The following is a 22,500-nucleotide window of genomic DNA, read 5'->3' on the forward strand; positions in this document are numbered from 1 at the left end:
TGTACTAGCGTGGTGTGTACTAGTGTGGTGTGTACTAGTGTGGTGTGTACTCATGGTGTGTACTAGCGTGGTGTGTACTAGTGTGGTGTGTACTAGTGTGGTGTGTACTAGTGTGGTGTGTACTAGTGTGGTGTGTACTAGCGTGGTGTGTACTAGTGTGGTGTGTACTAGTGTGGTGTGTACTAGTGTGGTGTGTACTAGTGTGGTGTGTACTAGCGTGGTGTGTACTAGCGTGGTGTGTACTAGTGTGGTGTGTACTAGTGTGGTGTGTACTCATGGTGTGTACTAGCGTGGTGTGTACTAGTGTGGTGTATACTAGTGTGGTGTGTACTAGCGTGGTGTGTACTAGCATGGTGTGTACTAGTGTGGTGTGTACTAGTGTGGTGTGTACTAGTGTGGTGTGTACTAGTGTGGTGTGTACTAGTGTGGTGTGTACTAGCGTGGTGTGTACTAGTGTGGTGTGTACTAGTGTGGTGTGTACTAGTGTGGTGTGTACTAGTGTGGTGTGTACTAGTGTGGTGTGTACTAGTGTGGTGTGTACTAGTGTGGTGTGTACTAGCGTGGTGTGTACTAGTGTGGTGTGTACTAGCGTCTAGGGGCCTACATTAGTATTGATTGTCCCTCCAGTGCTGAATGCTGCTGGGAGAGATGATGAGTGTGATGGTGCTGAGAGGATTATGATGAGGGTGGTGGTGATGATGATGATGATGATGATGATGATGATGATGATGACCATGGTAATGATAATGGTGATGATAATGGTGATCGGATCGCATGATGGGAGCTCAGCTGATGCATGTAAGCCCATGTTGCATATGATCGTGTTTTTGTTTGATGTCGTGTGTGTATATATATATACTGTATGTGTAGACTTGATTGTGTGTTTGTATGATGTCGTGTGTGTGTATATATATACTGTATGTGTGTAGACTTTGTTCTTATACAAAAGATGAGTTAAGAGTCGATCCTGTCAAAATAAAGATAAGAAAGGAGATAATTATATTATTATATGACATTAAAAAGAATCAATAAGACACGTCTCAAAGGAAGATCAATCATCGTTCTCAGTATCGGTCTTAAGGGATTTTATTTTATTTATTTTTTATAAATAATTGTAAGTAGCTGAGAAGGTGTCAACAATGTAAAATGTATCAGCATGAACCATCTTGTAAGAAGAACATCTGAGAATTGTTTTTATTTCAACCCATTCCATCAAAATATCACATCATTACCAACCAATTTGTATTGAACAAAGAAGAAGAGAATTAAGAAAAAACAAACAACAAAAAAATAGAAAACTCATGTTAAGCCTTAACACATTGACCGCCATAAACGGCGTACGACGGGTTTGCTGGTCATGCGAATTCTGCCAAAGCACGGCGTACAACGTTATTGAGATCATATTTCATTTTTTCGCCATGGTATTCACAATTCCGCCACCCAGCCTCTGCTGAGACAGTGGGACTCTGCACAACAGTGCAACGCTTCAATACCGCCGCCTGGTGGATGATCGGGCGAGTTATCCGTCCGGCAGTCACATATTGTTGCGGGACTCTAGACACACATCCGTGTATATGGATCGCTGCCATAACTCAATAATCGATATTATTTGGGCGTTTATTGCGCCATACAAACCGGAAATGGATCTAGTCGATCGACGTCAAATAAGTGGGATCTTTTTCCTCCAGTCTCATCGGCGAACGGTAAGAGGACAGTAACGTTATTTTCAAGGCGATTGTACATTTCTTTATTTACAAACCATCTGATCAATAAATCAACCCATACCACATAAAGCATTTACTGACGATCACGGAATTATAAATGACCCCCCCCCCGTTCATCCGCGCATGATGAGTCATAACATTTAGGATCATGTACAGTTGAAATTTTTAATATAGCGCGTATCTGCAATAAATAATAATATAATAAATCATATAAATAATTGATAATCTATATATGCGTTTATGCCTATAACTCACGTTCTAGGAATTACTGCAGAAAACGATAAAAACATACTTATATTCTAGACAGTATTTTTGGAAGAATCTATGAATGAAAAAGTATAACGTTCCTACATCCTGAACGATAGATAATCGATGTTGAATGGGCCATAGTAATGTCAATTTAGCAATACAATTTAAAAAGTTATAGCCCTGCAAAGAAGGTGAACATCTCCATAGGCTTAGACTGGTGGCAGTGATCATACATTGATGGATAGAAGCGTGGCAGTCAATGTGTTAAGGTCCCCCTATAGGGGGACCCTGCTTTTCTTTATCATAAATCGATCAATAGAGACCGTATTAGATCCCCAATTATCATATCATGGGGTATCATTGGAAAGCCACACTCATTGGCTACAACCCTGTGCAAAGATTTTCGAGATCGCCAAATGATTGACGGAGCTAGAGCCCCGGGAGTCGGGGGTGGTAATGTGTATTTTTGCGTACTTTGGGGCACGCCTCACATATCGGCATGTAACTCGAGAACCGCTGAACGGATTTTGTCACCTGAAAGGGCAATCGACAGGCAACAAATAGGGCTTTAATTCTATCTATATATTGTATTAAAAGAAATGCACACCCGAGCCACTAGAGGTCGGCAAAGAATCGTCCACATGTGGGCCCTTGGATGTTAAGAGGTTAATGTTTTAAAAAAAGAAATTTGTAGCCAAGAGTAAAGACCATAACCCTATCAAAAACAGTAGTCAAAGTGTATATTTTCATTTTTACCGATGTTTTATACGATTTATCGGAAATACGAATGTATCGGTTTATGCTAATTATCGTAAAAACCGCAAGGAAATGACTAAATCCAGATTCAACCCTGCCATTGGAAAGAGGAGCATTTTCCCTATCCATAGATGTATGATTTGGCCATAATAAGGTCAAGTTCAAGGTCAAATATGAATTTATAATTAAAATCGATTATCATTAATTACTGTATCTACAAATCCTTCTGTTTAATCATCTTCCCTTTATTCATTTGCTTAGATTTTTTGTACACATGATCTCAATAAGGTGGTGAATGAGCTCAGTGAGCATTTTCTCGTACCCCACAGATTTAACATGATCAAAGATGCAAAAATCATAAATCATAATTTATATTCTCCTTTTCTTCATTACAATTTACTCAGCCTAGTAACAGACACAATATTTCTGACACTGGAAATACATACCCCCAGGTCCCTAGATGTTCCTAGATACCAAGAACATGCAAATTGACCTTGCAGAAGTGGAGCAATCTTCCATTTACTTAGGCGTGTACCTTTAGGCAAAATCTTCCTACAGCTAAACAGGTTAAGATAAACAAATCTGAACAGACCAATCAGCAACAAGGTTGTTGTTGCCCCCCCCCCCCCCCCCCCCCCCCCAACAAATAAATGTGACCAATTACCAAACAATATCTAAGGTGATATTTCCTAATACAATTTTATGAAAAAAAAGGAAAAAACATTTAATAAACAGTTCAAATTATAGGGACTCTCATTCTCTTTCTCTCTCAAAGAAACAATTTGCAGGGAGGCTGATTGGCGCAGTGGGCAAGGCGCTTGACCACTTGCTCGCCACTAACGCAGGAGACGCTGAGTTCGAGCCCAGCTCTCGCCGTTGCTACCGGCTGGCCGGTCGTTCATACTAACACAATTGGCAAGTGTTGGAGGGTGGGAAAGCCGGTGGGTGGGGATTGGACGTTGTGGACAGCGACTCCTACAGGTCGGTTTGGTGAAGCCGGTGCGGCGGAAGCAGGAAGTAGCGGGGGCAGCGTGAGCCTCCCACGCGTTACTCCTCGCCACTGAGAGTTCGAGCTGCTGTGGTGAAAAGATGAGACAGGCTGCCTCCTCGTGTACCGGAGGGGACACGTGATGCAAGGCTTCTGTCCTCACTACAACCGACCTGTGGGAGGCATAGTCTAGCAACGTTCAAGACAGGGGAGGGAAGAATTGGATACTATGAAATTGGGATGGGAGAAAAATAGAAAATGGGGAGAAAAAGTTTAAAAAAAAATTATAATAATAATAATTTGCACTTGAATGGAAGAAATAGTTTCTGTTTCACGGAGTCACGTGGTAAAAAGTTATTTTAGCAATATTAGACTTCAAAGGTATATCATGAGAAATACAAACGATGTTTGCTATAGTTGTACAGTGTCAGGAAAGTGGTTAACATGGTCTTGGTGATATGAAGATATGTATGTTAAATAAGTCTCTCTGTCACATTAAACAGCTGAAGGTTAACCTGAGTTTATTTGAGCCCAAATAAATGAAGAAGTACAAAGAAAAGGGAAAGTGAAAACAGAATTGAAATGATAAGAATAAAAGATGGTTTCAACTTGACAACGTAAACATTGTAAATGGGCCCAAGTTCATTTCCTGTTGCAGTGTTTGTGTTAGTATTAGTGTTTGTATCAGGTGTGGCGTGGTTGGCGTCACGTCACACTCTACAACTCAAAGCCACGCCCCCTTGTTTGGGAGACAGGTGCAGTTTCTTCCCTTGGAGTTAAATGCAATTTCTTAAATCTTTTTAGCCATTCATAAGTCAATATCTAGTCAAAAGAAAGCCTAGAAATGGCTAAATGGTTGGGTGCACCTCTAATTAGAGGGAAAAAAATCCAGATGTCAAGTTCGTCCCTTTACCTGATCCTAATCCTACTGTGCCTCCAAGCCGTTAGACGTGAGGATGCTGCAGGGACACTCTGGTTTGGGTCTGGTTCTGCATGTCACTGGCTACAGTAGCCTGGCTGTAAACATGTTGCCACTGCCTGGTTTGGGTCTGGTTCTGCATGTCACTGGCTACAGTAGCCTGGCTGTAAACATGTTGCCACTGCCTGGTTTGGGTCTGGTTCTGCATGTCACTGGTACAGTAGCCTGGCTGTAAACATGTTGCCACTGCCTGGTTTGGGTCTGGTTCTGCATGTCACTGGCTACAGTAGCCTGGCTGTAAACATGTTGCCACTGCCTGGTTTGGGTCTGGTTCTGCATGTCACTGGCTACAGTAGCCTGGCTGTAAACATGTTGCCACTGCCTGGTTTGGGTCTGGTTCTGCATGTCACTGGTACAGTAGCCTGGCTGTAAACATGTTGCCACTGCCTGGTTTGGGTCTGGTTCTGCATGTCACTGGCTACAGTAGCCTGGCTGTAAACATGTTGCCACTGCCTGGTTTGGGTCTGGTTCTGCATGTCACTGGTACAGTAGCCTGGCTGTAAAGAGGGGGCTTGTGTGGTTCTTTTGAGGCCATTTTCATTTAGATATCTTGAGGTGAGAAGTCAAGGGACCCCTCTGAAAATGGCCATGTCCATGACATTGTTTCCTCGCATCACATTTAAGCTTAAAATAGCTTAGATTTGGAGCAACATCGACCCCCTTTGCCAGTAAGCATGCAGTACCTTTGGCTTCTTCAAGATCTCTAGTTTCATATGATATATTTATGACAGTACAGTATATTCACGCTAGCTACGAAAATGAGCCCGCTAGAGCCTTTAAAGACAGCTAATCAAACAGTGGGATATCGGTAACAGATGAGTGCTTAGGTTTTAAACTTATCAGACTAAAAAGCATTTTTATTGCTATAACCTAGAGAATAAATAGTTAAATGCAATAAGTAGCCTAAAAAGTTAAAAGTGATAGGGTGAATGGGTAACCAAGGGCAACGACAACCTCTGTCCCCCAAACGTTAGGCAGTTTCCAGTGGCCAACACGCCGGCTGGCCCAATAGCCGACAGGAAATAAACTCGGGTCCAAGTCCAGTGAAACCATCAACTGCATAGACAAAGAGTAAACACTGTTTCATGCTTCTTGTGGTTGGCATGGCCTAAACGGTGCAGGGGGCGTGGTCTAAACAGGACAGGATGTGGTCTCAAATGGTACAGGGGCCATGGTCTAAACTGTGGAAGGGGTGTGGTCTAAACTGTATAGGGGTGTGGTCGAAAACGGTGCAGGAGGTGTGGCCTAAATTGTGGAGGAGGTGTGGTCTAAGCAATGCTGGGGCGTGGTAGGGGCGTGGTTTAAACAGCCTAGTGGTCTCAACGGTGCAGGCTGCATTTCATACTTATTGCGGTCCGGCTTGAAGACTGCAGTGCATGTTCTGTCACTATAGCGACGGCAATCATTGCAACGCTGTCTATGTAGCTTGTTCCAAAACCTTTGGCGGAGCTCCGAGCTCAGACCCTCCGCGTGGACCGTGCCGACCACAAGAATCATGAAACAGGTATAAGAGTCTGACTAGAGACTAGCCGACAGAATTCGCCTAGCGCAGGCTGAAACACAACGGCACCTTAGAGGAGAACAACTTTGCATTCTGGCAGAATCCTCGTATCTCCAACTGTGGATTGATTTTCATGGTTTTACTTGGACTGACCCAAAAGGACCCAAAGAATTGACCTGAAATTACCTAAAGGACCATGAAACCCATGGACATAAACTCCAAATATACACGTGTCAATCTTAACATTAGGTTGTGTTTCTTTCTTCAAACGTTGTGGAGAAGCCCTTCTGGAGAGACGAGGTTTACAGCCGTTATGTGCCTTAGAGACACAGTTTTCAGCCATTATGTGCCTTAGAGACAAGGTTTTCAGCCATTATGTGCCTTAGAGACAAGCAGTTTACCTAAGATTAAATTAATGAGGGGCAGAGATCCTGTCCCTTTTTCATTTCATTCATTCATTCAGATATTTTTGGTCATTTCTGTCACCCTTCCAGGACCACGTTGTGTGGAGCTCCACCCAGGTAGACCACCATCTCCTCCCCAGCGTGCTGCTCCACCATGCCCTCCAGCTGCTGGCCCTCCACCCCTTCCTCCCTGTACACCGCTCCCTGCACCTGCAGTGTGTGATCGTCCAGCTCTGTCACAATATAGTGGGTCCCCTCGTCGTTGACGATGACCTGAGTCAGTCCCTCCTTCAACATCTGAGAGGCGGCAAACTGTAGCACCTCCTGCATGTCCTGGTGGCAGGGCTCGTGGAGGACCTGCACCTCCTCCTGCTCCTGTTTCACCTCCTCCAGCACCTCCGTCTGCACCATCTCCCGGGTTACCACTCCTCCCATCTCCTCCTGGTGACCCATCTCGCTGACGGCACTGAGGAGAGCGTCCAGAGCCGTGGAGGACTCGGAGACGATGTGTCCTCTTCCTCCCGCCACTAGTCCCCTGGTCATGGCCTGCAGACTGTCCCCGACCCCCCCGGACTCCAGCAGGACATACTGGGTAGTACCTCTGGCCAGGTGGGCCCCGCCGGCCGCCACCTCCCTGCCCGAAGCGATGAACTGTCCGTCCTCCGTGATGTGGAGGACCTCGGCCACCTGCCCCGCCATGGCCAGAGTCTGCAGGGTGGCGGCGGCCGACTCCTCCAGGGCCTGGTCGATGGTCACCTCCCCGCCCCCGTAGCCCTGGATGATGATGACCTGCTGGATGGCACCGTCCTGGCTGCAGCCGTCCACCGAGCCCGGCCTGCGCTGAGGGGACTCCATGGCCTCGGCCTCCACGTAGTTGGCGCCTTGGCCCTTCAGACGGCACTCAAACGACTTGGACACGATACCTGGCGGGGCAAATACAGAGACACAAACATTAAATGTTGTAAACAATTTAATGACTATATATATATATATATATATACACACACACATACAATCTGTTTGCTATTTACTTCTGAATGGGAAATGAGAAAAATAAGAATGTCAGAGTTTACAGACAGATTTATTTTATTGTTTGGTTATGGATTGAGGAAGTGTCTTTATCGTTCATGGTGGTCTTCAACAGCCTGTAATTGTTACCATTAAATCTGTTATACATCAATTTGTCACGGTGTGAAAAAATAAATAGTATGTGTTTGATATAACACGTTCATACTGTATATTTGTGGAAAGGAGACACAACAGGCAGACATTAGGCTTGTTGACAGGGCGGTGCTGAGATGCTGGATGGCACTAATTGAGCCATGCGGTGCCCCCTCAGATCACAGGTTGCCATGGCGTTTCCAAGGCGATGGGAATAGTGTTAGAAATGCCATTGTTTAAAACCTGCGACCAGCGCCAACGCTCCAGACACGCGCTGGATAATCTATTCAGAAGAAGACTGGGGGGGGGGGGGGGGGGGGGGCGGGAATTTTATGCCTTTCTTTCTATATAGATACACATATATACAGAGATATAGCCAACACACACACACACACACACACTGCCAACACACACACAGAAATATACACACACAGAAATACACATGGGTACTGCCAACACACACACATACACACACATACAGACGGATACTGCCAACACACACACACAGACAAATATACACATGGATACTGCCAATGTAAATGTACACACTCACACACAAATATACATACAGATACTGCCAACAAACAAACATAAATATACACAAGGATACCGCCAACACACACACACACACATGAATATACACACAGATACTGCCAAGACATGAAGACACACACACACACAAACTAAAAACTAAAAACTAAGATTAGATTAAAATGTATCGTCATTATACAGCACGACGAAAAGAAGTTTGGCATCCAGCCAGAGTGCAAATGTAAAATGTGTCAATACAGCAAGAATGCGGAGGCATTGGTGCATAATGTTCAATGAGACTGATGTCTACAAGACTGAGAGTCAATTACCTTCACAAGGTAATTGTAATACCTTTTGACAAATACCCCCCATATTATAATAAAAAACTAAATAAAAATGTTAACGAATACAAAACTATAATAACCCTGACACACAGACATATATACAGAGAGATACAGCCAACAACACACATATAAATATTAGTGCCGTCAGGCAATTAAAAAAATGTATCCAATTAACAGGATTTGTAATTAATTAATTAATCTAATTAATCACATTTTAATCGCATAACCATTTTAGGCCTGATATTTTATATTCTATAATCATATTTCAAATTGCATGTGTCTGGATGGCAGAATTCAGTACTGTATCTACAAAACCTTCTGTTTAATCATCTTCCCTTTATTCATTTGCTTAGATTTTTCAGGTCTGGTCAATTTTAGCATGGTGTTATTCACAGTCAAAAGAAAGAAAAAAGAAAGAATTGAATTGATATTCTCATTTGGTTCATTACAATTTACTCAAGCCTAGTAACAGACACACTATTTCTGACACTGGGAATACATTCCCTGAGATCCATAGATGTCCCTAGACTAAAGACGCACTTCTTCAACCATTATCTGAATTTAAAAAAAAAACTACAAAAAAAAAAATCTAACCCTAACTAACCGTACTGTCATGCACTTGACCTAATAAACTAACCTACACTGTAGCACTCAACACTTTGATGAACATTGTTGCTCAGCTGATAGAGTTGTGCCCTTCCTGATGGCTTGTCGTACAGAACTTGTAAGTCGCTTTGGATAAAAGCGTCAGCTAAATGACTAAATGACTAAATGTAAATGTAGAATCAGATACCAAGAACATGCAAATGGACCATTTAAAAAAAAGTTTGTAAATGTTTATTCTACGTTCTTATGGAATGAATAAGATTAAAAAAAATATTAATAAAAAAAAAGTTATAAAAAAAAAGAAAAAAACATTTGTTTAATACATGTTGAGTTAATTTCATAACGCGATAATCTGCTGTGTAATTAATTAATCAATCTAATTAACGTGATAAAATGACAGCCCAAATAAATATATATAGAGATACAGCCAAGACACACATACATATATACAGAGATACAGCCACACACACACACACACACACACACACACACACACACACACACACACACACACACACACACACACACACACACACACACACACACACACACACACACACACACACACACACACACACACACACACACACACACACACACACACACACACACACACACACACACACACACACACACACACACACACACACAAATAATATATACAGAGATACAGCCAACATACACACACACACACACACACACATACGCACACACACGGATAATTAATATAGAGAACTCACATGTCTTAGTGAACAGCTTTAAAAGTGCATCAAACAAAGAGATGATTGTTACTTTGCACAATTAATAAATAATTTTACTCCCAAATATGATCAGTATTGGATCCAACTCGGTCGGTTCGAACACACACACAAAGGTGCGCGCAGAACACACTCACACAAAACACACACACATAGCACACACACACACACACCAAACACACACACAGGCATAAACTCATCAATCATTGATATTCTCATCTCGCAGTGACATTTGGTGTGTGAAGCTCAGAAGGTTGATGATGTGAAGTGAAGCCAGAGAGGTTCTGGAGACACTGTGACCCGCGTCCTGCTCAGCTCCACTGTGTCAACAAGAACCAGGATGGTGTTAGCTTTCACAACGCCTCTCATTGGTCCAGGGAAAAGCGACCGCTAGGCCTCTCACACACGTCCATCCTGCTCACACACACACTCTTCTACGCATTACAAGAACATAACCAGGGTCAATCTGGGAAAACTGTGTGTGTTTTGAGTTTGTGTGTGTGTGTGTGTTTTGTGTGTGCATGTGTTTTGTGTGTGTGTGTGTGTGTTATGTGTTTGTGTGTTTTGTGTTTGAGTGTGTTATACGTTTGTGTGTCTGTGTTTTGTGTTTGTGTTATGTGTTATGTATGTGTTTGTGTGTGTGTTTTGTGTTTGTTGTGTTTGTTGTGTTTGTGTTATGTGTTCGTGTGTTTTGTGTTTGAGTGTGTGTTTTGCGTTTGTGTTTTGTGTTTGTGTGTGTGTTTTATGTTTGTGTTTTGTGTTTGTGTTTTTTGCGTTTGTGTGTTTTGTGTGTGTTTTGTGTTTGTGTTTTGTGTTTGTGTGTTTTGTGTTTGTGTGTTTTGTGTGTGTTTTGTGTTTGTGTTTTGTGTTTGTGTGTTTTGTGTTTGTGTGTTTTTGTGTGTGTGCGTGTTTTGTGTTTGTGTTTGTTTTGTGTTTGTGTGTTTTGTGTTTGTGTGTTTGAGTGTGTGTTTTGCGTTTGATTGTGTGTTTTGTGTTTGTGTGTGTGTGTTTTGGGTTTGTGTTTTGTGTTTGTGTGTGTTTTGTGTTTGTGTGTGTTTTGTGTGCGTGTGTGTGTGTGTGTTTTGTGTTTGTGTTTGCTAACTGCCTGTCAATCAAAAGCGGTCAGACTCATTATGACTTCGCAAAAACCAAAAGTGAATCTTAACACATTCCCGGCCAACCACGGACATGTCCGTGTTTCGGATCCAACGGTTGAGGGCCAACCACGGACAGGTTGTTTTGGCTTTTATTCCATTTTAATAACCTACTCAATGTCACCGAGCGGCACTGCAGATTTACCCTACTCTTGTGCATTACCGGCCAGATCCTCGTTGGGGCGCTGTCTCGATAATGCAGTGTTCCCTGTGGCAGAACAGTGTTTTCTTTTTTTGGATCTCGAATGGACTTTCCTGTTAGGGTGAATCTATGCGTGTAGCATGTAGCATGGAATACGTTTTGGGAGCTGAATTCAGTGTGCAGTAAAGGAATATAGCATCAGCCAATGGACATATGGATCTACCAGATGGCGATCGATAACTGGGAAATCCTTTTTGCCGTCCAACCGGCCACAGGTAAGAAATTACACGCTGATCAGGCCTTGTTATCATACCCAACCAGGCGATCAGCGAATGTGGCTACTGAGGCTAACGCCGTTATTGGTAATCAATAATCAGACCTCCTCAAGGACCCATGAGACCTCCACAAGGACCCCTAAGAGCTCCTCAAGGACAAATTAACCCTCTCAAGGACCCCTGAGAGCTCCACAAGGACCCCCCTCAAGGGCCCCTGAGACCCCCCAAAGACCCCGGGAACCCCCTCAAGGACCCCTGGAACCCCCTCAAGGACCCCTGGAACCTCCCCAAAGACCCAAAGACCCAAGGAACCCCCTTAACACATTCAGCGCCAGAGATTAGTCTGGTCCTTGTGGCTAACGTGCCACATTTCCATAACATATTTTCACTGTGCGTCACTATGTTTGGAGAGCTATATCTATAATTGATTGATTGATTGAAAACCTTTATTTATCCCCGAGGGGAGATTCAGATGTCCTTTACAGCATAACAGCATAACAGCAATTAAAAACAGCACTTTAAAAAACAGTTAATACATACACTTATTAGTATGTGTTAAAAACAAGATGGACAAGTACACAGGGATAAAATAGCTAAAATAGGACTAAAAATAGAGCTAAAAGTGGTGAAAAAGAAACAAGTCCAATCATGATCTTAAAAAGTTAAATTAATTTGTTACAGTCCACAACCCAGCTCCTCCAGTCCACGGCAGTTGGCCCGTCCTGGCCCTGCCTGGTTGTGGAGCCTGATTGCCACCGGCACAAAGGACTGCCCAAATCGCTTTGTGGTATGTTGGGGGGGGATGAGTCTGTGGCTAAACGTGGACCGCATTGCGGTCAGCTCACCATTGCATATATTCTATATTATAGCTATGGAGACAATACTATAGTCATTTGACAGTGACTTTCTTCCGTCGAACATGCAAAAAATAGATACTTTTTTCATGCATACGTCCGCGTGATATCCCGTGGTGAATATAAGTATAGTTTAGGAGTGATCCGGGATCATTCCTGAAACGCTGAGTTATAGGGCGCTACGTGTATTCTACTATAAGCGTTGGCGTTTCTTGCCTGGACACGCTACTATTTCCAAATCAAATGTATATAATAGGTATTATGTTTCATCATGAATGCATGAAAAGGGGGGGGGGGGGGTAGTTTTTTAATGCTTTGATAATTTGGCACAATTTATGGATCGAGTGTGCCAGATGCGTTTCGAAGTGGTCGGATGAAGCGATTTACTCTGCTCCATCTAAATATAGCGCCCGGAGGGATTTAACCGTAACACAGGGTGAGATATAAGGTTTCAAAGGGTGGGCGACACTGCCATCTGGCAGGTTGGGGCTGGTATTGGACTTTGGCAATCTCAAAGTCCTTTCCTATGGCAACACCGAGGTCAGTGGATGAATAATGAATAAAAATATCGAATAAAAGAAAAAACTACCAAAACCCGAGATATCTCGGGTCTGGCGTCCAACGCATGGCGAGTTAACACAACTCATCTCGGGTTTGGCACAGAATGTGTTAAGGACCCCAGGAACCCCCTAAAGGACCCCTGAGACCCCCTAAAGGTCCCCACTTTGAGAACCACTGCATTAGAGCATGTGTGTGTATGTTTGTGTGAGTGTGTGTGTAGATCCATTAGTATGTGTGTGTATATGTACTGTATTTCTTTATTTCTTTATTTCTTTATTTCAGATCCCCATTAGTCACTGCCTCAGCAGCGACTATTCTTCCTGGGGTCTGGATCCAAACATATACAATTAAACAAGAATAATCAATAAACAACATAAAAACAAAACAAATATCAATAAAACACCAATAAAATATACAAACAATTATAGAACATTAAACCAATTAAAATCAGACATACAACCAAATATGTATGCCAAATTTTCTAATATAGAACAAAAACAAATATCAATAAAACAACAAATATCAATAAAACAACAAAGACAACAAAGACAACAATAACAAATATCAATAAAACAACAAATATCAATAAAACAACAAAGACATCTCAGAGCAAACTAAAATGTGCTCAAAAACAGCACAACATTCCATACACTCATACTCTAATACTCATAACCACTAGACAAACACATTCCAAAACAACACATAACCCAACACAAGAACCCATTCATTAGACACAGATTAGACCTAACCAAAATCAACCTCTTTCTGCATTACAGCCACTCGTAGTCTCCTCTTGAATCCCACCTTACTGGTAATTGAAACCAAATATTGTGGAAGTCTATTCCAGTAGGACATTGCCCTGTACATTACAGTTTTCTTTAAGGCTTCAGTTCTGGGTCTCGGCAGGGCGAACCGACCCTTCAAGGCTTGTCTAGTGCCATAGCCATGACCATCACTAATAAGCACCAGCTGCAAAAAGAGGCACACAGGTTTATGCAAAGTATAAATATTTCTCATAAACAAAATAAGACTACACACTAGTCTCTCATTGACTCTCATCCATGACAGTTCCTTGTGCATTTTCTCAACACTGTTTCTAATTGAGCTATGCAATGCAAGTCTTGCAGCTCTATTTTGAGTAAGCTGTATTTTATTTAAATCTTGTTTGGATGCATTTGACCAGATTGCTGGACAGTAGTCCAGATGTGACAAAACTAGTGATTGTATGACTTGCTTGGTAGCTGTGTCTGTTAAAAAATAGGCATTCCGTCTAATAATTGAAATACTTCTGCTCATTTTTGTTACAATATTGTTAATGTGAGTTGACCAAGAGAGTGTTTCATCTATTATAACTCCAAGCAATCTGGCCTCCTTAACTTGCTCAATATCTGCACCCTGCAAAGAAATATTTAATCTGTGATTCTCTCTCTGAGCATGCTTTGAACAAATAATTAGACATTTTGTTTTGGATGCATTTAGTTTCAGCTTATTTACCGTGACCCATTCAGAAATCTGCATTAACTCGCTTTGAAGAAGACTGCTGAGGTCTTTGGCATTGCTTGCCGAAGCATATATTGTAGTGTCATCTGCATAAATGGAACTGCTTGCATTTCTTAAACTTTGTGGCATATCATTTACAAATATTGAATATAATAATGGTCCAAGGCAACTTCCTTGAGGAATGCCACATTGTAGCGTTTTAAAGCTTGATAAAGTTCCATTAAACAGGACACATTGTTGTCTCATGAATAAATAACTTTTCATCCAGTTAGTAGCTGAGTGTTTGAAACCATAATCAGCTAGTTTTGTAAGCAGCAGTTCATGATCAATGAGATCAAAAGCTGCGCTAAAATCTAACAGTACTGTACCAACTAATAATTTACAGTCAATATTTCTTAGCCAATCATCAGCCAATTGTGTAAGTGCTGTGCATGTTGAATAGCCTGGTTTGTAAGCATGTTGAAAGTCAGAATTTATGTTATTAAGGGAGAAATAATTTTGAATTTGTTTGAATGCAATTCTTTCCATAAGTATACCTAAAACAGGTAAAATACTGATTGGCCTACTATTTGGTCCAGTGAATGATTCTTTTCTATTTTTTGGTAGAGGAGTGACCTTAGCTACCTTCCATATTTGCGGATAAATTCCTTCCTTAAGACTCAAATTGAATATATGACATATCGGACCAGCAATACTTCCAGCTGATAGCTTCACAAGTCTACTGTCCAGATTGTCGTGACCAGAGGGTTTGTCACATTTCAATTCAGACAATAACTTTTCAATTTCTGAAAGATTTGTGACCAAAAATTCAAATTCACATTCTTTGTCCTTCATGATCTGACTTTTTATAATTGAATCTGATAAGTTACCCTTTACAGGTGGCATGTTGTCTCTTATAGTATTTACTTTATTTGTGAAATAGTCATTGAAATAATTTGCAATATCCAAGGGCTTAGTGATGAAACCATCCCCTGATTCAATAAATGATGGTATTTTACCCATTTGTGTGTGTGTGTGTGTGTGTGTGTATATGTACTGTATGTGTGTGTGTGTGTATATATGTACTGTGTGTGTGTGTGTGTGTGTGTGTGTGTGTGTGTGTGTGTGTGTGTGTGTGTGTGTGTGTGTGTGTGTGTGTGTGTGTGTGTGTGTGTGTGTGTGTGTGTGTGTGTGTGTGTGTGTGTGTGTGTGTGTGTGTGTGTGTGTGTGTGTGTGTGTGTCCAGCCTGTGATGACATGGAGCCCCAGAGTGAAATATAAGTGTAGATGTGCAGGGCTGATTGTTCGTGGCTGTTTTCATTCCAAATAAAGGCAGAGAGAGATATCACCCTGCTGCTCTCATAAGAAGGATATCTCTCTCTATCACTGTTCTCCTGTCCTCTCTCTCCTCCCATTGTCTCTCTCTGTCTTTTTCTCTTTCTCTGTTTCTCTCTATCGCTCTCCTCTTATTGCCTCTCTCTTCACCGTTTCTCTCCCTCTCTCTTCACTGTTTCTCCCCCCCTCTCTCTCTTCAGTTTCTCTCCCTCTCTCTTCCTCCTCTCTCTGGCTCTCTTTTCACTGTTTCTCTCCCTCTCTCTCTCTTCACTGTCCCCCCTATCTCTCTCTCTTCACTGTTTCTCTCCCTCTCTCTTCACTGTCCCCCCCATCTCTCCCTCTTCACTGTTTCTCTCCATCTCTCTCTCTTCACTGTTTCCCCCATCTCTCTCTTCACTGTTTCTCTCCCTCTCTCTCTCTCTTCACTGTCCCCCCCATCTCTCTCTCTTCACTGTTTCTCTCCCTCTCTCTTCACTGTCCCCCCCATCTCTCCCTCTTCACTGTTTCTCTCCCTCTCTCTCTCTTCACTGTCCCCCCTCTCTCTCTTCACTGTTTCCCCCATCTCTCTCTTCACTGTTTCTCTCCCTCTCTCTCTCTTCACTGTCCCCCCCATCTCTCTCTCTTCACTGTTTCTCTCCCTCTCTCTTCACTGTCCCCCCCATCTCTCTCTTCACTGTTTCTCTCCCATCACTGTTCCCCCCTCTCTCTCTTCACAGTTTCTCTCCCTCTCTTCATGTGACTAGATGAGTCTCTACCTCTCTCTTTCTCATTTCATACCCCTCTCTCTCTTCATGTGACTAGATTAGTCTCTACCTCTCTTTCTCTCTCTCTCTTTGGCTCTCTCCACTGTTTCTCTCCCTCTCTCTCCCTCTCTTCATGTGACTAGATGAGTCTCTACCTCTCTCTTTCTCTTTTCATGTGACTAAATGAGTCTATACCCCTCTCTCTCATCATGTGATTAGATTTCTCTCTCTCTCTCTCTCTCTCTCTCTCTCTCTCTCTCTCTCTCTCTCTCTCTCTCTCTCTCTCTCTCTCTCTCTCTCTCTCTCTCTCTCTCTCTCTCTCTCTCTCTATAGATGAGTCTCTACCCCTCACTCTCTTCATGTGTCTCTTTGGAGGCTAATGCTAACGGTTTCATGTATGTGAATTGAAAATGCTTAGAAAGATTAGTGCCATACTTTTACGGCAAAGTGTTTCAACGATTAAATGGAAACATAAAATAGCACTTGAGCTGAACGGGAACTGTCCATCAAGTGTGAACTGACCAAGTCCCGTGATTGTGGGGGTGTGGTCAGATCACACTTGGTTGAGCAGCCAGATGAGACGTTTTTGAGCTGGGTTTTACAATAGTTATTAACGTTTTTAATCATTCAAATTTGGTGAGGTTGTTAATAACACATTTTTATGTGATGTGACTCAGAACACGTGTTTATTTTCACTTTACCCTGACTTAGAATAAGTATTTATAAGGGAGAGTTATTCTAAAGGATACGATAAGATAAGATTAGATATTCATTTATTGATCAATCTAAATTCAGGTGGTGTGTTTTAAATCTGAATATAAAAATCTGAGGAAATTAGTGTCAAGAAAAGTGCAGATGAGTGTCTGTATGCCCTATCGGTCATGATATATGTTACAATAAAATAAATATAGGCAATAGATAAAAAAGAAAAGAAAATGTAATCTGAATATAATACTATGAGTAAAAGTAAACAGTCTACACAAGGTACAGGTGAGGGTCTGTAACCCAACTGGCATAATATACGCTATAGTCCGTGCAGGATTTGGTGGTTAACGCAATCAGCGCCAGAGTAATGTAGTGGTTAAATGTGTGGCTAGCTATGGATACAATAATATGGCCAATTTGACATCGAGTATCTATCGTTCAATATGTGAAAAAGAAAAAAAATATTCATCCATACATTCCCGTTTTATACCGTGGTGAATATAAGTATGGTTTTAGAGCGGTCTATGGTCATTCCTGGGAGGCTGGTAATAGCCTGCAACGTGTATTATACTAAATGCACGCTACAATTAAAATCAAATGCATATGATAGGTATGTTCCATCATGAGTGCATGAAAGGGTGGGGGGGGTGGGGGGGGTATCATATAGCCCTTACCTTGACTAAGATGTACTCCAAAAAGAATATTCCAATTATCTGATCGCGAGTCCCAGTGTTGGTGTCGATCGTGTCGCCAACATAATCCGCCACACATCATCCATCTGGAGCATTTGACGCTCCTCAAGCCGATCGGGACAACCCCCCCCGACATGGAAAAATCAGACCGGAGACTTTATTTATTTTATTTTAGCTATTTTATCCCCGTGTACTTGTCCATCTTGTTTTTAACACATACTAATAAGTGTATGTATTAACTGTTTTTTAAAGTGCTGTTTTTAATTGCTGTTATGCTGTTATGCTGTAAAGGACATCTGAATCTCCCCTCAGGGATAAATAAAGGTTTTCAATCAATCAATCAAGACACAAGGTTTCAAATGGTGCTCGATACCGCCACCTGGTAGGATGTGGCAGGTATTGCACTTTTGCGATCTCAGACTCATTCCCTATGACAACACCAGGCTCCCTGGATGGATAATGAATGGAAATATCGAATAAAAGAAATAACGATGAAAACCCCACTTTTCTCGGGTTTGGCGCTCAAGCGTCGGCGAGTTAACCCTACTTTATTCGGGTATGGCGTCCATTGAGTTAAGAGTCAGATTTGTGTATCTTTTCATGACTCGGACTCGGTTGTGAGTGACAGTGCAGAGGAAGGTGCATCAGCTGAGGTCACCTGTTTACACAGACCTGCGGGAGGCGGGCCCAAACCACCTGCGCTAAAGTACTATGAACTGATAGGCCGGCTGCAGACGACAATCACTCAACTGCTGCTGTGTTTTTCCTGAATTACCATAAAGCCTGCATGTGTGTATATGATGGTGTATGTATCTGTGTAGCAGGTATTTATTTAGGTTTAGAAGAAAATGCCTGTGTTGTTCCTCTTTGTGTATACGTGTGTGTCTGTGTGTATAATGTGTGTGTGTGTGTGTGTGTGTGTGTGTGTGTGTGTGTGTGTGTGTGTGTGTGTGTGTGTGTGTGTGTGTGTGTGTATATTGTGGGGTGAGTGTGTCCCTGAATGTGTGTCTTCATACTGGTATGTATGTATGTATGTGTGTGTGTGTGTGTGTGCAAAGGGGGTTGTGTATGTTAATAAGAGAGTATGTGTGTCCGTATGTATGTATGTGTATGTGTACCTGCATGTCTATCTATTATGGTATGTGTGTGTGTGTGTGTGTGTGTGTGTGTGTGTGTGTGTGTGTGGTGTGTGTGTGAGTGTTGTATGTCTGGAGAGTGTGTGTGTGTGGTTGTGTAAGTATCCCTGAATATCTGTGTCTTTATACTGGTAAATGAGTGTGTGTATGTGTATGTGAATGTGCATGCACGTGTGTGTGTGGTTCTGTGTGTGTGTGGTTCTGTGTGTGTGGTTCTGTGTGTGTGTGTGCATGCATGTGTGTGTGCTTGCAGGGGGCCCGGGCGTCACTAGTGTGTGTCACATTAGCCGTGGGGTGCAGCTCCAGGCCTCTCCTGCTGAGGTTTATGGTGTGTCACTCAGCCTCCACCGCCGTCAATCAACTTAATGTTGCACATCCCATCTCTCCTCTTGTCCTCACGCTCCCGCTGGAAGAACAACATTTGAACAGCATGATTTGGCCCCGGCGAGCGGCTGATGCGTGTTTAATATGTGTTTTGAGTGTTCTGAGTGACTGATTCCTTTAACAGGAAGTGGTAGGAGAGAGGGTGGGAGGAGGGAGGGAGAGAGAGAGAGATATATAGAGGAAGATAGAGGGAGAGAGAGATAGATGGAGAGAGAGATAGATAGAGGGAGAGGCAGACTTCTTTATTGGCAGTGATTTGGAACAAGATGGAGGCTTCAGAGGATGAATAAAAAGCAGGCGGGAGAGAGAGAGGAAAGAGAGAGGAGAGAGATGAGGAAGAGGAAGAGAGAGAGAATTGGAGAGATGAGAGATAGAGGAGAGAGAGGAGAGAGAGGAGGAGGGAGAGAGGAGAGAGAGGATGGAGACAGAGAGAGGAGAGAGAAGAGGAGAAATAGAGCAAGGAGAGATATATGAGGAGGGAGAGAGAGGAGAGATAGCCAGAGGAGGATAGATAGAGAGGAGAGATCGAGAGGAGGGAGAGAAAGGAAGATATCTATATAGAGAGGGAGAGGAGACAGAGATAGAGAGGAGGAAGAGGAGAGAGAGTTGAGAGAAGTGTTGATGTCATTTCACTCTCCAGATGACACAGATCTATCTGAGCGGCAGGCAGGGCCTCCTCCCCACTGCGATGCAGGAGGAAGGAGCAATATAAGCACCGCAAGACACAAACAGAGGGGGAAGGAGGAGGAGGAGGAGAAATAATGAGAGGAGGGGGGAGAGAGAGAGAGGAAGATACAATATATAACCAGAGACATGGAGAAACTAAGAGGAGATAGCAGGGAATTAAAGAGTGAGCTGTTTTTTTCTGCAATAAATCAGTGATATTGATATGGGGATGTTTCTGCTTTGGCTACTGTGGTTTAAGCTAGAAGCTAAATACAGAGAGGCACTGGGCATTGGTGTACTCTCTCACTCTCACACGCGCAAACACGCGCATGCACACACACACACACACACACACACATACACAAAAGACAGAAAGAGAGACAGTCAGACAGAGAGACAGACAGTCCAATAGAGAGACGGGTTGCCCCAGGCAGGGTCAGGGTAGACCCAGGTCTTCTCAGTGAGACCAGTCAGACTGTTAGCATCACTTCAGTCCAGCGGGCAGAACAGTACAGATGCTGTTATTGATCAGTGGATCAATGTCCTGGGCTGTGGCTGGGTCCAGGGGCCTCTAAGTGGCATTACTTGAGCTAGGAGCAGCCGTCAGGGGAACAGTCAGACAGCACTTACCAGCAGTTAGAGATATTAACCTTAACACCCAGACACCCGCACACACACAATCAATTACACCACAGTGGGTAGCTAAAACAGACCTGCTTTAACACTACAGCAGCTAGCTAACACAGACCTGGCTTAACACTACAGCAGCTAGCTAACACAGACCTGCTTTAACACTACAGCAGCTAGCTAACACAGACCTGCTTTAACACTACAGCAGCTAGCTAACACAGATCTGCCTTAACACTACAGCAGCTAGCTAACACATACCTGCTTTAACACTATAGCAGCTAGCTAACACAGACCTGCTTTAACACTACAGCAGCTAGCTAACACATACCTGCTTTAACACTACAGCAACTAGCTAACACATACCTGCTTTAACACTACAGCAGCTAGCTAACACATACCTGCTTTAACACTACAGCAGCTAGCTAACACAGACCTGCTTTAACACTACAGTAGCTAGCTAACACAGACCTGCTTTAACACTACAGTAGCTAGCTAACACAGACCTGCTTTAACACTACAGTAGCTAGCTAACACAGACCTGCTTTAACACTACAGTAGCTAGCTAACACATACCTGCTTTAACACTACAGTAGCTAGCTAACACAGACCTGCTTTAACACTACAGTAGCTAGCTAACACAGACCTGCTTTAACACTACAGTAGCTAGCTAACACATACCTGCTTTAACACTACAGTAGCTAGCTAACACAGACCTGCCTTAACACTACAGCAGCTAGCTAACACAGATCTGCCTTAACACTACAGCAGCTAGCTAACACATCATGAAGAGCGCTATATAAATCCAAGCCATTATTATTATTATTATTACCTGCTTTAACACTACAGCAGCTAGCTAACACATACCTGCCTTAACACTACAGCAGCAAGCTAACACAGACCTGCTTTAACACTATAGCAGCTAGCTAACACAGACCTGGCTTAACACTACAGCAGCAAGCTAACACAGACCTTCTTTAACACTACAGCAGCTAGCTAACACAGACCTGCTTTAACACTACAGCAGCTAGCTAACACAGACCTGCTTTAACACTACAGCAGCTAGCTAACACAGACCTGCTTTAACACTACAGCAGCTAGCTAACACAGACCTGCTTTAACACTATAGCAGCTAGCTAACACATACCTGCCTTAACACTACAGCAGCTAGCTAACACATACCTGCTTTAACACTACAGCAGCTAGCTAACACATACCTGCTTTAACACTACAGCAGCTAGCTAACACAGACCTGCTTTAACACTACAGCAGCTAGCTAACACATACCTGCTTTAACACTACAGCAACTAGCTAACACATACCTGCTTTAACACTACAGCAGCTAGCTAACACATACCTGCTTTAACACTACAGCAGCTAGCTAACACATACCTGCCTTAACACTACAGCAGCTAGCTAACACAGACCTGCTTTAACACTACCGTAGTACAGCAGCTAGCTAACACAGACCTGCTTTAACACTATAGCAGCTAGCTAACACAGACCTGGCTTAACACTACAGCAGCAAGCTAACACAGACCTGCTTTAACACTATAGCAGCTAGCTAACACATACCTGCTTTAACACTACAGCAGCTAGCTAACACATACCTGCCTTAACACTACAGCAGCTAGCTAACACATACCTGCTTTAACACTACAGCAGCTAGCTAACACATACCTGCTTTAACACTACAGCAGCTAGCTAACACATACCTGTTTTAACACAGACCTGCTTTAACACTACA

At 42.8% G+C, this 22,500-nt stretch overlaps 1 protein-coding gene across 1 annotated transcript in view; it reads right to left on the reverse strand.

Moving 5' to 3' along the window:
• Positions 1-5,747: 5,747 nt before the first annotated feature.
• The window catches only part of znf407 (zinc finger protein 407), a gene marked incomplete at its 5' end in the record, with an annotated part of 224,625 nt that continues 207,872 nt past the window's right edge, over positions 5,748-22,500 (reverse strand). Inside the window, one exon of the mRNA XM_084336581.1 lies at positions 5,748-7,524. Within this exon, the coding sequence (XP_084192707.1) occupies positions 6,680-7,524 (845 nt within the window). The 3' untranslated portion in view covers positions 5,748-6,679. The remainder of the gene's footprint in view (positions 7,525-22,500) is intronic.

This window comes from Notolepis coatsorum (assembly GCF_963971535.1).
Source record: "Notolepis coatsorum genome assembly, chromosome: 19".
NCBI lineage: Eukaryota > Metazoa > Chordata > Actinopteri > Aulopiformes > Paralepididae > Notolepis > Notolepis coatsorum.